Source organism: Leiobunum rupestre, chromosome 10, assembly GCF_980474605.1.
Source record: "Leiobunum rupestre chromosome 10, qqLeiRupe1.1.hap1, whole genome shotgun sequence".
Classification (NCBI taxonomy): Eukaryota; Metazoa; Arthropoda; class Arachnida; order Opiliones; family Sclerosomatidae; genus Leiobunum; species Leiobunum rupestre.
In genome coordinates, this window is record NC_143393.1 from 11,016,931 (window position 1) to 11,033,613 (window position 16,683).

The 16,683-nt window shown below is 34.6% G+C and overlaps 2 protein-coding genes across 7 annotated transcripts in view; one reads left to right on the forward strand and one right to left on the reverse strand.

Annotated features, from left to right (window-relative positions):
- Gbeta76C (guanine nucleotide-binding protein subunit beta-2) overlaps positions 1-16,683 on the reverse strand; it is a 31,800-nt gene that overhangs the window by 791 nt on the left and 14,326 nt on the right. Inside the window, exon 11 of one of the 2 annotated variants that reach the window (XM_090160860.1) lies at positions 12,100-12,391. The exons of the other annotated variant lie outside the window; for it this stretch is intronic. The gene's annotated coding sequence lies outside the window, so the exon portion shown is untranslated. Of the gene's footprint in view, positions 1-12,099; positions 12,392-16,683 lie in introns of those variants that run through there. 2 annotated transcript variants of the gene reach the window in all.
- On the forward strand, positions 1,921-14,967 carry Gbeta13F (guanine nucleotide-binding protein subunit beta-1). Of its 5 annotated transcripts, none has more exons than XM_090160864.1 (10): positions 1,921-2,265; positions 6,168-6,252; positions 10,401-10,552; positions 11,151-11,214; positions 11,449-11,678; positions 11,751-11,880; positions 12,024-12,095; positions 12,187-12,403; positions 12,588-12,701; positions 13,089-14,967. In XM_090160864.1, the coding sequence occupies exons 2-9, from the start codon at positions 6,196-6,198 to the stop codon at positions 12,692-12,694; spliced, it is 1,029 nt and encodes a 342-aa protein (XP_090016990.1). In that variant the 5' UTR covers positions 1,921-2,265; positions 6,168-6,195; the 3' UTR covers positions 12,695-12,701; positions 13,089-14,967. The 5 variants fall into 5 exon arrangements, with proteins under 5 accessions (XP_090016990.1, XP_090016992.1, XP_090016989.1 ...); XM_090160866.1 differs by having other exon boundaries at positions 13,312-14,967; XM_090160863.1 differs by having other exon boundaries at positions 12,588-14,967.

Genomic DNA, 16,683 nt, shown 5'->3' on the forward strand with positions numbered 1-16,683 from the left:
GTAGTTCGAAATACATTTTATTGATCCATTACAAATCAAAGGATTAGGAGCAATGGTGAAATTTAGATATTATGTGCGAAATTAAAATGACCAACGCAAATCACAGATATCTAGTAGAAAAATGCTTTCAAAATTAATAGCTTAACGCAATCCTCATCGCCGTTTCGACGTAGTTATGTTTATGTCACCACAAATCTATTAAACGCAATACAATGCAGTTTGGGACGCGTTCTTTTCTAGCCTCGGGACATCCGTTTCACCCCGTAACCTTTGACATATAATAAACCCCTTTATTAAATTTCTTCCTATAAACCATAAGTAAAAAAAGGGTGAACACAATGCGGGAGATTGCTCAGTTACATTCATTTTGGCTTAACGGCCCACCGTGTCTAAAGCTACAATAGGGAAAGAGGCGATCCAAGGAGAATATTAAACCCATCTGGTAATGAATTGCTCCCAGTGATGCCGATCACGTAGTACCCCGCGATGACGTCGGCCCGGGCTTTTTCACCCGATTGGCCACCTTCCATTGACGTCAAAGGGTTCCCCACGCGATCACACATGCCTCTGTCGGCGCGCATTTTCCAGCCTTTTGCAATCCGAAAATCGTTACTGAGCTTAAAGCCTATTATATTTATCCGAAGGTAGTTTTAAATATACGACGAAAAATAAAATTGTGATTGATTGCAAAGGCTTAAGCGCGGACGCGCGTTATGGTTTCATTTTCGCGTTCGACGTTAAGAAACGCAATTATTTGATTGCTTCGCGTTTTTATTTCATTTTTGGACCGTGTTTGATAGGCCGTGGGGTATTTATTATTCTTCTTGCAATTTCAATGAAAAAGGTGTCACGCCACCCTAACCCTAATTATCTCTTGGTTTATAGGGCATACTCGAGTGTGTTTATGCCTATACCGCTACTTATTTATATTAACGCCGATCTCTGCGCTATTTCGAGTCGCCGCTATCGAACGGGGTTGCTAAAAATAGACTCACTTTTTTCGAAAAGCAACTTTGTTTTAAATTTATTGAAATATCGTGTATATATCGAAAAAGGGTTTATCTGGCGATCCCCTTTTAGCTTGCACTTTCTGCTTTCAAATAAATTGAATCGGGGAATATGATTTTTATACGCTAGGCGCTGGCGTTGATTTGTACGCTTGCTTATGCTAGCGGTGCAAATTTTGCCATAGTTTTTGAGTTGGAAATTTAATTAGGTTATTTTTGCATTTGAAAATATCTTTATTTTTTCATTTGCGCGTAGTTTCAGTGGCGGGAAGAGTTGTTTTATTTTTATAAGGACTTTTGATGTTTTAGTTATATGTAGATTTCATAGATGGCGCTGCGTGTCCATAATTTTATATTTCGCCGCAGCGAAAGGATGCGCGCCTTTAAGGTAGGCGCCATTTTGCGCATCTATGGGGATGCCAGATTTATCTCTGAAAAGTTGATTGTGCTATTTTTCATAATTATTTTTGAAGCCGACTTTTTGGCCTATCATCATACTTGTCTGTACACTTTTGTTATTCGTATTTCGTTCAGCTTAAAATGAACTATAATCTTAGGCGATAAAGTTATTACAGTTAGCCTATTAAAGTTTCGTGGTTTGATCAGGGCTGGCGCTAGGATTTTCGGGCCCCAGGTAATTTTTACTCCAAAATTTGTTTTTTTGGAAATAGTCAGATAGTTTTTGTTAGGCACCCGTTCCGGCGGCCCCTTTCGGAGGCCCGGGCCCGGGGTACATTTGACCCGCTTACCACCCCCCCCCCCCTAACGCCGGCCGGGGGTTTGATTACTCTTTTTTTTTGTGTTATTATACGAAAAACTACATTGACTATAAATTTGGGCTCTTTACGAAATTATTTTGGATCCTCGAGTAAGAAGACCCTGGCATCCCTGCGCCGCTACGGGGTGAAATACTTCAGTGCACGGGCAGCAACCCCACCCAAGCGCGTGAGAGTGTACGTCCGATTAAAAAATACTTTTATGTTTCGGAGAAGCTCAAAGGATAATATTTTAGACTATTTTTTATATTAATGAAGTTTTACTAACATTTGGATACGTCCCGACGTGGCCCTAAAGCTCGAATTTATCGTGCAAAGAAGGTGGAAAAAAAGTACCGATACTCATGTTGCATTGCCGAAGCGAAAGTTAACGAAGCTGCCTGGGACTAGCGAAATTCCCCTCCCGCCCGCTGCGGGTATCCCGGTTTTTTGGAACCTTACGTTAGGGTTAATTTTGTAACCCGAATTGGAATACTGAATAGGTAAAGTATTTCTAACTTCTTTCGTTTTCGTTTTACTAATCTAAGCCTACACACATTATATGATTAAAACGCTATTGAAATCCCTATAGCTTGTAACAAGCCTTATAAAATAAGGTATAGGGCTAAGCCTTGGCGTAACATAAAATGGCGTTCGTCTTCAAAGCCCTTGACATTATGAAACCGAGGCTTCGGGTTTTTGCTATGATCCAACATTATTAAATTTCTTTTGTAAGGATTCGGCTTAGAAGGTTTGTTAAGCCCATTTAACAATATTGGTCAGTGCTTTACAATTATTTCTACTACCCATACAAGAAGCTACAAATATCGTAATACTTGTCAGTCTCTAAGACGGTAAATGTGAATCTTATTTGATACACCCATGGACTAATTAAATTAACATGATACACCTAAAAACCAACATTTAGAAATGTTAGCTCTTTCATAGCTAAATAGTTGAATGAAATTGTCAAAGTTCGTTTCAGCCCCACTTTATCATATTTGTGAAGGTGCTGATGAGGGACACGCTACGTAATCTCTAATAGGAAAAAAGTAATGTTATTTAAAGCGTGATTTAACGAACGTATAGTTATATATTTGGCTTTATAAAATGTGTATACACTCTTAATACAACATACTGCTCTGATAGTGGCTCTGAGAGTAAATTTACTATTTATTTATGCAGTCTTGCATAAATTAGCAAATTTTACATGAATATTGATATATGTAAGCCAATTTTCTCCCACTGAGAATTTTAAGATATTACATATCCAATTGTTCATTTTCAAGTACAATCGATTGGAAATACTGATTTCCTAGCAAACACCGGTAGTTAAACAAGTTACTGAACAGTAGAAACACTCGATAATTCATATCTGAATTGTTAATTTCCTTTTTAGGGTAAAATATTGAACTACCTTATCTTTTTCAATGTTGTTTTCCTACAACAGCTTAATTTCAATGTGGGGGCATATTTATCTCAATGTCCTTGAACCTTATACTTTAATCTGTAGGCCTACCAGTATCTCCAATGATAGATTTCTATTTAGATACGCAACATATTTAAATAAGATTTAATAAACTCTACAGACTACCTAATTGAAACTGGTTTGGAAGGGCCTTTTTTTCTGACATTTATATAGGCCTCAATGCATTATACATTATCAGTCTTTGAAAACACTGAAGGTTATTGAAGTAGGCCAAGGGTATAAACGCTACATGTCAGTGGATCTTTTCACTTTCTATTTTTTTTTCCAGATAAATTTAAAAATCTGTTAGACCTCATTTTCGTGTTGGCAAGGTATAATTGTGGTAAAAATAATTCTACCAGTTTATTGCCTTTTTTGAGGTTGTGAAATTCCTTTTATGGTTTACGCAGTTAGTGTTTGTATTTTAAGGTTGCATCAATTGGGCATAGGCGGGACAATTAAGACTTAAGAACTTAGATGGGGTAATTTGGCTTTCGAGCCCGTTTATGGTGAAGTACACCCACGTTAATGGCCTTTCAACTGTTGCCATAGGTAGGGGGTGGGTAGCCATTATCCATACAGTCAGTTGGTACATGCTATTTTACACTCTCAACTTATATAGTTGGAACAGGGTAATATTCTTTAACTATCAAACAACCTTGGTAATGAGGTAGGGGTCTGAGGTATTAGAACGCTGTGTGGGGGACCTAGACCCCACAGAAGTCTTGTTTTTCAAACAAAACTGAATTAGGCAATCATGTAATTGCTAACTAAATGTTTGTAAATAAAATTAAATATTTAACTAGCATTATGTGACAGTTTATTTATAACAAACTTAAAATTAATTAAATTTAAGATTTTGGTATAAGTTAAAAGTTATTGAATATTGTAAAAAAATTATACACTTTCATGATTATTTTGAAGAAAATAGTAACTCCTAGTCTTGGGAAACAAAAGCCGCTATTTAACAAAATTCGACGGTTGGCAATTATTAACGGATATTTATCTAGTCATTTCCCCATTTAAAAAATTAACGCCACACAATAGGTGTAAATTAACTGTACGCCTGACCGCTGCCAATTTCTATTGTCATTTTGGGTGAAGTGTCTATGGAAGAAGTGGCAGTGGTGTCGCTTGGCGCAGACGAATAATATCAGTGACGCGAGAGAACAACGAAGTAGTCCTGTTTTAGTTCTTCCCAAAACATTCCATCCCGTTATTTTCTGACAACGCGGGTCATCGGCCTATAAAAAAAAAGCTGCCTTACAATGTAACCCTTTGTATTTATGTTTGCCAATTAGTTTTTCCTTTGACTACGGAAATATCGCCAGAAGTTCTATTTTGTTATCCACCTCCACCTGCACCTAAATTTTAATTTTAAATTAAATTTGAGTTATATATAATACCGACATTGTATACCGACATTGTATTTCTTAAATAGCTATATCAAATTTGGTCATTTTTAAAACTGCTTGTGGTCATTTTCCCCGTAGTTTTGACCACACGCCGGCCCCCAACACCTTTCCAAGTTAAGTGCCCCCGCGGAAACACACCCCCAGACCACTTCTACGGTATAGACATTAGCGTACGCGGTGTAAAAAGGGTAATATAAATCGTTCTTGTATAGATATCGTTTTGACGTTCTAGGCCTACTGAGGTGATCCCCCACCTTCCCCGAGGTTGTCGTAACGCTATGCTAAATTCCCCTCAAAATTCGTCGAGAGTCCCCGAGTTGCGCGCGAGATATCGTCGACCTCCCCTTTCTGAGATGGGCCCTTCTCACTCCCTCGCTTAGATTGATCGCTTCATCTTGTCTGGTAGCCACAGCCCCGTTATTGATTGGGAGATTCCATTAGGAACCCAAGGGGAGGGTAGCTCCTTCGCCTTCTCCCGCTTCTTCGGAAGGGACGACACCGCTTTCTATCTAATGTCTCCTCTCTAAAACCGGCTTTCAGGCACTCCCCGCTAAGAGTTTTTTTACACTTTATTATGTTTTAATTTTTACGGACGGAATTTTAATTTACTGCTGTCCGATTCGCGATACCCTTACGGATAATTCCTAACCAATCGTTTGATTTTGCGTCTTAGTAAAAGGATTACGAAACGCGAAAAAGTTTGCTCGAAATGACTAGATGAAGGTACGTTTTTAAGCCTCGGACCTTTTTACTCAATTCGGATACATGTTCTTGGGGATTTGTTGGCTTAAATGTTTAATATTATTTAAATAATGTTATATTAAACTGACTAATTTAACTACGTACGATTTATTATCGTTGGTTTGGAATTTGCGTTTGTCCATGGGCCTTGCCATGACGGGATTTTACTAACCCTAATTCTTAAGCCTACTATTTTAGCTCGCGTGAAGTCTTAAGCTTTTCGATACTTATAGCGGTGGTTAAATGGTTTTAATACTCTAGGAATAAATAAAAAATATCACTCGCGAAGAATTATTTTAGTTTATTTGACTTTACATTTTGTGGACAGTGAAAATAGCGTTATAGTGTTCCTAAGAAGCGGTCGGTAGTTCAATTTTTGCGAGAACTTGTACTTGTATCGTTGCCTACTGTATTGTAAAAATTAACAATAGAACTATAGTAATTAAAAGTTTAAAAATCCGTCGTATTTGGTTAATAAAATGGGTATGAAAACCAATATTTGTTCTTCGGAACAATATCGTAGCTGATTACCAAGCCCTTCTCACTTTGCCTTCTTGTTTGTAATTAAGCCTTTTGTTCCCCCTCCGTGGTATTTGGCGGTCTGTACATTTTTATTGCTTTTTGAGAGTATTTTTAAGCTGAAACCAAAATATATGATTGGGTTTATATTTAGTTTTCCACGAATTCGCGCAGTTTTGCCAGCTCGCGTGTAAGAAGGGGGAAACAGTCTTGGGAATATTTCCGATGGATAAACTAAAATCGCTCCTCTTGAATATTTCAGGAATTGAGTTTTTTGGAGAGACGTCAGAATGAATGAATTAGACAGCCTTCGTCAAGAAGCAGAGACATTAAAAAACACAATCCGAGTAAGTCCTTTTTACTCTCTTTTACACCTACTCTTTTTACTATTAAATATTCTTCTAGACTTTTTGTTTAACAGTTCGAACACAAATAATTTAATAATAAGCTGGAGTAACTATTATAACCCCAACCCACCCCGGGCCACTTTTACCCCTTTGGTGACATTGCAAGTACCGAGATTAGCAAGATTAGAAATTGATATATTGGTTTGCTATTTAAAAAAAAATTGGAAAGTTACATTTATTTAGTTAAGTAATAATAGTTACATTTATTTACTTAAGTAATAATAGTTACATTTATTTACTTAAGTAATAATAGTTACATTTATTTATTTAAGTAATAATAGTTACATTTATTTACTTAAGTAATAATAGTTACATTTATTTACTTAAGTAATAATAGTTACATTTATTTACTTATATAATATTTGTAATAATAATCTTGAATGGCAATCTCAACTTTAAAAATAATAAACATCATATGTAATTTGATTCTTGAAGTTTTAAACAGCAAAAAGTTAATAATAGTTACATTTATTTACTAAGTAATAATAGTTACATTTATTTACTTAAGTAATAATAGTTACATTTATTTACTTAAGTAATAATAGTTACATTTATTTAATTAAGTAATAATAGTTACATTTATTTACTTAAGTAATAATAGTTACATTTATTTACTTAAGTAATAATAGTTACATTTATTTACTTAAGTAATAATAGTTACATTTATTTACTTAAGTAATAATAGTTACATTTATTTACTTAAGTAATAATAGTTACATTTATTTAGTTAACTAAATAAATGTAACTATTATTACTTAACTAAATAAATGTAACTATTATTACTTAAGTAATAATAGTTACATTTATTTAGTTAAGTAATAATAGTTACATTTATTTAGTTAAGTAATAATAGTTACATTTATTTACTTAAGTAATAATAGTTACATTTATTTACTTAAGTAATAATAGTTACATTTATTTACTTATATAATATTTGTAATAATAATCTTGAATGGCAATCTCAACTTTAAAAATAATAAACATCATATGTAATTTGATTCTTGAAGTTTTAAACAGCAAAAAGTTAATAATAGTTACATTTATTTACTAAGTAATAATAGTTACATTTATTTACTTAAGTAATAATAGTTACATTTATTTACTTAAGTAATAATAGTTACATTTATTTACTTAAGTAATAATAGTTACATTTATTTAAGTAATAATAGTTACATTTATTTAATTAAGTAATAATAGTTACATTTATTTAATTAAGTAATAATAGTTACATTTATTTACTTAAGTAATAATAGTTACATTTATTTACTTAAGTAATAATAGTTACATTTATTTACTTAAGTAATAATAGTTACATTTATTTACTTAAGTAATAATAGTTACATTTATTTAGTTAACTAAATAAATGTAACTATTATTACTTAACTAAATAAATGTAACTATTATTACTTAAGTAATAATAGTTACATTTATTTAGTTAAGTAATAATAGTTACATTTATTTAGTTAAGTAATAATAGTTACATTTATTTAGTTAAGTAATAATAGTTACATTTATTTAGTTAAGTAATAATAGTTACATTTATTTAGTTAAGTAATAATAGTTACATTTATTTAGTTAAGTAATAATAGTTACATTTATTTAGTTAAGTAATAATAGTTACATTTATTTAGTTAAGTAATAATAGTTACATTTATTTAGTTAAGTAATAATAGTTACATTTATTTAGTTAAGTAATAATAGTTACATTTATTTAGTTAAGTAATAATAGTTACATTTATTTACTTATATAATATTTGTAATAATAATCTTGAATGGCTATCTCAACTTTAAAAATAATAAACATTATATGTAATTTGATTCTTGAAGTTTTAAACAGCAAAAAGTAGGTTCTATTATAAACACTTGCAAGCTATGAAAGGTTCCATACGGTAGATTCACCTTAGTTTCTGCGAAACCAACGTGTCGCAATACTCGTTTGTAAGGTGTGACTAAACGCAATAGGATATGTACGCGGATACGGAAATTTTATTTTTTCAACGTCTTTTTTCTAGGGTTTGTTTCAAACGAATGTTTTCGTCAATTTCGTACTAGATGTAATGCGAGTTACGTAAGACAATATCTTGCCTGCGCGAATTTGACAGTTAGGTTTATTTTTGTAGGCATTTATTTAGCTTGGCCCAAACCTCCTGCAAGATGTTTTGAAGTTAAGTTTAAGCAGCTGGGGCAATGGAACTTTTATATATGTTTTTGTTAAAGTTTTAAATTCCTCAGATATTGAACTAGGGCTATTTGCGGAATAAATCTGTCGGGGGGGGGGGTGAAAAAAGGACCTTGGGACCTAGTCCCTAAGTAATTAGTGGCATCCGTTTTTCAGTTTTTCGAGGCTTTATTTTGGCGAAAATGCCGCGTATATTTTCGGTCTTTTCCGTAAACGGGGCGGAGTTGAGGTGGGGGAAAATGCCGGGTAGCGGCGATCGTGCGTGCGGGCCCTACCTCAGTTCCGCGTCGCCATGACAACGATTGAAGGGCGCGGCTGACGGCATCTCCCCGCCAAATGACGTCAGCAACAATTGTTTCCGGGGAAGATTCGATAAGTTCGGGCTACTGTTCGAAGTCTAATCTTGCCTAAAAAAACCAAGGTATTTGCCAACTTTAAAAACCAATGTCGATTTAATTCGCGCGTTGAAGAGATTATAGCAAATTGCATGCAATAAATGCTCGTCTACATTTAGTTTGTCCTTAGCAGCTTCGAAAAATCGCGCAAATTAGTTGCTTTTGCCACTTTTATTCCGTGCATTAGCTCACTTTAAAAGAGGTACCGATTTACGAAAATCTTTTCGGGGCAAGCAGGGCCGGACTAGCACTATTAGGGCAATATCTTAGTTAGCGCCACCAAATGAGTTCAAAACATTACAAGATTACTTAGGCGTCTAGGGTCAAATGCCCCACACCTCTAATTTGGCGCTGTTTCGGGGCAATTTTACGTTTAGGCTTCCCATTTGGTGTTAGGTTTGGGGATGGGGGTGCCAAACGGGCCCCAAAATCACACTGCACTTGAAGACTTCAATTGTATAATCGGACCCCTGTTCTCAGGGCTTTGCAAGGCTCCCCACCAGTTCCCTAAAATACCCAGAAGTCCTTATTTTTCTTCAAGCTCCCTAATCTACCTTAAAATCGTATTTGGTTCCTAAAGTACCCTATTTCCATGAGCTGCAGGGAAACCATCGTAGGCTTAAAACATTTTTATGCATTTGCTCAAAGACTGCTTACAAAATAGTCAAATCTGAGGATCAATGATAAAATAGTTGGAACATAGTACATAAGGTAGCTAGGGCAATATCTTAGTTAGCGCCACCAAATGAGTTCAAAACATTACAAGATTACTTAGGCGTCTAGGGGCAAATGCCCCACACCTCTAATTTGGCGCTGTTTCGGGGCGGGGAGGGGCAATTTTACGTTTAGGCTTCACATTTGGTGTTAGGTTTGGGGATGGGGGTGCCAAACGGGCCCCAAAATCACACTGCACTTGAAGACTTCAATTGTATAATCGGACCCCTGTTCTCAGGGCTTTGCAGGGCTCCCCACCAGTTCCCTAAAATACCCAGAAGTCCTTATTTTTCTTCAAGCTCCCTAATCTACCTTAAAATCGTATTTGGTTCCTAAAGTACCCTATTTCCATGAGCTGCAGGGAAACCATCGTAGGCTTAAAACATTTTTATGCATTTGCTCAAAGACTGCTTACAAAATAGTCAAATCTGAGGATCAATGATAAAATAGTTGGAACATAGTACATAAGGTAGCGCCACAAGCTTGGTAACATTATTAAATTGTAGGACAGAGCCTACCTGTTAGGTTGTAAAATTAAAAAAAAATATATAAATACCAAGTCAGTTTTTGAATTTAGTTCAAATAAAAATCTCATTTAGTTTCACATTCGTCCCCATTTTACCCTATTTTTATTGCAAAAAGTACCAATTTTCCCAATTTAAAGATTTTGGTGGGAGCCCAAACCTATTTTCTATTTTTTCATACTAAGGTTTCCTATCAACAGTTTTGGCCGTTCCCATAGTTCATTTAAATAATTTATCGGTGCGCGTGTAAGGTGCTTATTTTGTATATATCCATAGGATGCCAGGAAAGCGGCGTGTGACACAACGCTGGTGCAGGCGACGGCGAACATGGAGCCCGTCGGTCGAATCCAGATGCGAACACGGCGCACCCTTCGTGGGCACCTCGCTAAAATCTATGCCATGCATTGGGGATCAGATTCGAGGTATTTGTAAGTGCATTACGAAGCTCTGCTCTTCAGGTAGGGAATTTCGAACTAACAACTGGCTCACGCGTTAAAAAATAATTAACTACAACTACTACTACTACTACTACTACTACTACTACTACTACTACTACTACTACTTCACTCGACTCTACTTGGCCGTCGATAAAATAACCGCTTTTCAAAATGAACCCGGCTTTAGCAGATCTCTTGCTCGCTCTCTCTAAGTGAATATAAAAAAAACTGTACGTATTTCTGGGTGCTTATAGTAGTTTTTACTCTAATTTTTTTCTTTTTAAACGATTATTTACTATATTTTCATATTGTAGCTTAATAATTTAGAATCTCTTCTTCGCTAACTAGCAAATGGGGGGTTGTATTGTGGGCCTCTTGTTATTTCCATCGGCAGGCTGAACAATTTTCTAAAGCTCTTTAGGACTTTTTCTATGCAAGCATGTGACTTAGTAACCCAGTATTTTCTACTCTGTTCATTCTCGCATAGATAGGCAGGAAAATTTAAAGTTGAGCAGCTTTTAACATTATTTTTCTTATTTCCCAATCCTTTAACCCTTGTTTTGGACATCGCAATACGAAATACCCAAAGATACCTGGTATCAGCTTCTCAGGATGGAAAACTTATAGTTTGGGATGCATATACAACAAATAAGGTAATTCTTTTTCAATTCATTATCAAAACTAATTTTTAATGTGGCAACGGTCCCTTTTTACCCTCTCTGGGCCATCATTTTGTGAAATAATAGGTTAAAAAATGATGTCATTCTATAAACTTTCGTTCTCCTGAATAATCTGTTGAATGTTTTTAACTGATAACGATATCCTGTCTATAAATTCTGAGATTACCAACTTACGAAATTGTAAAAACTATTTTAAATTTTTTCAAGGTTCATGCCATTCCATTGCGTTCAAGTTGGGTTATGACCTGTGCCTACGCTCCATCAGGCAGCTTTGTCGCTTGTGGAGGCTTGGACAACATTTGCTCTATATATAGTTTAAAAACGAGAGAGGGCAATGTGAGGGTTAGCCGGGAATTACCGGGGCACACTGGCTACCTATCATGTTGCCGATTTTTGGATGACAACCAAATAGTTACCAGTTCAGGAGACATGACCTGGTAGTTAATTTTATGTTACCTAGTTTTCTGCGTGTATTTGATAGATTTACTTAATTGGTTTTGTTTCTCTAGCGCTCTATGGGATATTGAAACAGGTCAACAGTGTACGTCTTTCACTGGTCATACCGGTGATGTTATGTCCCTCTCATTGTCACCAGATATGAGAACATTTGTGTCCGGTGCTTGTGACGCTTCGGCTAAGGTTAGGGGATTTTATTGATTACATTTCAGTTTCTAGATACCAAAAACTGATTATAGTTTTTGCGTACGAACTTATAAAATGGGAAATCTAAGGCCTTTCGACCACAAAAGTTTTACTAATTAACTGTTTTGTTACTTTTGTAGTTGTGGGACATTAGGGATGGGATGTGTAAACAAACATTCCCAGGGCATGAATCTGACATAAATGCTGTGACGGTAATCAATTTTAAACTTTTTTAATTAAATAAATTGTAAATACACTTAAATGCAAATGGGAAGTCTCAAAAACGTTACTTGATGATTGCAGTTTTTCCCCAATGGCTATGCCTTTGCCACGGGTTCTGATGACGCAACTTGCCGTCTTTTTGACATTAGGGCTGACCAAGAGTTAGCCATGTATTCGCACGATAATATAATCTGCGGCATCACCTCCGTAGCCTTCTCTAAGAGCGGACGGCTACTTCTTGCAGGCTACGATGATTTCAATTGTAACGTTTGGGACTCCATGAAAGCTGAAAGAGCGGGTAAGAATCTTTTTTAGGTTCCTCCGTATTTGATTGAGTTTTAAGTGATGTATTTTAAACTTTCGTTCTCCTGAACTATTCTGTTGAGATAGTCTTTAGTCTGATATTTTTTACACTAAGAATGAGAGCTCTACTATTTTTTGTTGGTTTTTGATATTAATATTTAGTGATCGTGAATTTTCAGGAGTGTTAGCGGGACACGATAACAGGGTGAGCTGCTTGGGGGTTACGGAAGATGGAATGGCAGTGGCAACAGGCTCGTGGGACAGCTTTTTGAAGATTTGGAACTGATTCTGAAGTAGAACTCTCATTTATTATATATAAAAAAAATTAAAGAAAAAAAGAGCTCCCTATCCAGATTTCACTTCCAACCTAACCCTCCCGCACCCTTTTACTACCCTTCTCCCAAACCTACACACCTGAAAAAATGCCCTTGGAAAACAAATTTTCATTTCTATAACGTAACAATCCCCCAAATTCAGCGAAAAAATAACGAAAACAAAAGTCAAACATTATCTGCACGATACAGTTAAGGACATACTTAAATGAATATAAATATATATATAAAGTCTAAAATCAGACAACCCCACAGGATTGCAGGTTTTTGATTTCTAATTTTCCGCACAGAAAACAATTAGTTCCTTACGCAAGAAAGGACTAATCTAAAACTAATTTTTATTACTAGCTGCTTCGAGTTTAGTTACCCGCTGTGAATCTAAAGTTGCGTGGCTGTTAACTATTTCATTTAAAAATTTGTCGCGTTCAAAATAACTTTTCTCCAATTAACTTTTTTAATCTACCCTCGAGGAACTAAATATACATACTCGCAAATACTACTCTACTTTCGTATTGTAAGAGGAAAACTCGAATAGGGAGCCAAAAACCAATATTTTCTCCCTTATTTCTAGTCATTACGAAGATCGGGTCAACTCTGAATTCCTCTATCTATATTTGCCCAAGTACCGAAAATAATAACCAACCTGACTTCCCCCGTAAACTATCGATATAATCTGAGACATTGTGAATTGAATTAGTGAATGTTACATCACCATTCGACTATATTTCTCCCGCGTTCTGTCACTTAACACCCGATGATGCCACGATTTAGTTTGCTAAATGGAAAGTATTTCGGCTTTAAGTATTATTACGGTATTTAGTGAAGTTTTTTTGTACTCCCAAATTTAGCGTTTAAACTAAAATAGCGTGCCAATCCCTGTGTTGAATGTGTTTAAAGGCTATCAAATGCCTGTTAATTTTAGCCACACTTAGTATGTTTTAGATAAAAGTAAAGAATGAAAAACAATCTTTTAAAAAAATGCCTGCAATCTTTCTAATTTGCCCTTCCTTCGTAAAATAAAATCCTTCGAATACCTTAAATTTTTTTACGCAATATGGCTGTTTCTCAAGGACAAAAATTACTTTTAAGAAAAAGGGAGTAGTAAGATTGTATTGCGCCCATTTTAACTCTCAAGCGAGACAACTTTGAGCCCCTAAGGTGTCAAGCGCGAGAGTTTCTCTTACGGGATGGACAATGAAAAAACTAACTACTCTGGATGATACTTTTTAATTTCCATGAAAATTTAGATAAACAAATGACAGTGGAACGAGTTTTTCTCTTTCGTAAATGGAATTTAAGAGCCCCACAATTCCATTCGCTTTTTGAGACTGAAATATTGTAACAAATCTCAATAAGCCTCGTGAAATTTAAAAACTCGTTGATATAATCAGTCCACTGTTAATGGACATGTATTTCTGTTTCCTTCGCGGTACTAAAACGATTAACTATTTGTCTGGAGAAAAATACGAAAAACAGGCCCCGCTTTTGCGCTTTAGAAATTTCACGTTAATGGTGCACTGTCGTAGATTTTTTCCACTCGGAAAAAATTAAAGATATAAAGACTGCTACGTTTTACCATTGACCAAAAGAGTGCGCACTATTGAAATTAAAGAAAAAAGTTAAATTTAAAAGTGGGGATCTTGTGGTTCTCCCACTTTGTCGAACAAAAAAAAACAAATAATCACATCCGTATGAAGGAAGTGTTAATAGACCTTTATAAAAAAAATTATAACCATATTTAAAAAAAGTAAAAAATTTAGCCCTTTCTACCTGCTTATGGAAAGCAAATGTAGAATTTAGAAGGGTGTGTATTGTTAAACTTTTTTTTGGAAGAAATGTGAATGTGCGTGTGAAATTTCTGCGGGCGGGACCCCCTTCAATGTTAGGTCACAAGTCTGTGCAATTTAAATTTACAATAAATCACCATTTTGTTACCCTTCAAATATATAAAAAAAAAAGTAGCCTTTTCGGACTTTTTTCTTTTATCGTGCCATTTATTGTTTGGAATAGTGTAAATATATGATTTTTGGGCACTTTTTTAATGGAATTTAAGCTTTTATAGCACCACGTTCTATATTTTTTTACTGAATTCTATCCTCCGAATCATTTGATGTTTAGTTTAATTAAAAGACTGTGTGAAACGTGCATTTCTCTCTAGTCAAAAGGGCCCGCCCATCGCGTATCATTTTTTGTTTTAAAAAATAATAAATGAAAACTTGGAAGTTGAGACTAGCTATTTCTACACCATGGTCTATTTCCCCTTCGAGAATTGAAACGACTTTTCCATTTAAACATCCAACCTTCGCGGAAAACACAAACGGAAATAAATTGGCATCCAGTTCAAAGTAAACGCCCCTAATTTGAACTTCGCTTATAAACTATCAAATTTTTTCCCGTTTGCGCAAACATCTCTATTATATGTAGGAAAATAATTGTATAATCTTTTTTATTACATTGAAATTTTCCAAATTTCAAAGTTTTAAATAAAAAGAAGTGTTAAAGATTTTTAAATGGCGATGACGTTTCAAATTCCCCAAACATTTTTTACTGTCACATAGACCATGATAAAATTTGTGTAATTGTCGCCTTTTTAATTATGGAAAAAATGAAAAAAACAATTCCCTCGTTAAGACACCAATATTTGGATGTGCTTTGGGGACAAAAAAACCAAAACGCTAAAGTTTTCTTTTCCACAGAATTTGAAAAAAATTTATTTTACGAAATAAATTATGGGGTTTTTAATTCTCTAGCTTATGGGGGTAAGTTAAATAGCCTCTGTTACGTTATTACGTGTGAAAAATTAAAGTTAAGAGAAAACGCTCATATTTACAATAATATGTATAGAATTAAGAATTATAAGAAAAGAAATCACTAATTGAGGAATCCAAATCAGTTGCGCACCTTAAAACCATTTCAAAATATAAACCAATTTCAAATATTTATCATTTATAACCAAATCCAGGGATGTAATTTAATTTAATTTGCCCTCGTTGACAAAATTAGGTTTTCGAAAATAATTTCGAATGTTGAAATCGACCAAATAGTAAATTTTTTATATAAAATCTTTAGGTTTTCGACAGAAACGGGAGATATTTTTGAAAAAAATACTGAAAAATATTAAATACAGCCTATATCCCCCCTGTTTGTCGTAGCCTACTGTCTGTAACTAAAAGAAATTGTAGTGAAAAAATGTTTCTTTAAACAAATTGGACATTATCCAAATCTTCGATATACCCGTAAATGCTTAAAGAACAATAATTTAAAAAAAAATCCATGGGCTGCATTATAAAATGAAAAATAAGGTGTTTAAATTATGCTAACGCTAAAAGTTTTTGTTGCGAAACAAATGGGGGGAAAATTAAAAAAAACATTTGAAATGTTTTTATTTCGCTGGTGTTTTATTTTCCGTTTCCCGAACAAGATAATATAACTGCCAAAAATAAGAAAATTGAAAAAAATCTACAGCCGTTTCTTGAAATACTCGTGGCCCAGTGTGTTCGTTAAAAAAACGCGGTTAAAAACATTTAAGAAAATGAAAAAATCCGCGTTCTCTTACGTGTTTAAAAAAATACCGTTAAGAAAGGGAAAAAATCTACGATCGGTAATATTCCCCTTTTTACCAATCGCGTGTTGTGGAAGTGATACAATCAGAGCAAAAAATTAACTGAGTCAAAAGACACTTCGTTCGCAACTAGCGGGTGAATTCTCGGCGGAAAATGGATCGGTTTTTTTCTAGTTTGGTTTTTTTCTGGAACTACAACAACATAAACAAATTTGCCTTTTCCGTTACACTCTTCCTCGGATTAAACCAAACACGGAATGATAACGGCGAAACACATTTATTGATTAAATAAAGGGTCATGAAGTTTAATATATATATATTATATCAAAAATATGAGAGAATGAAAGATAAAAACCACAGGCACGCAACGGCGACATCAAA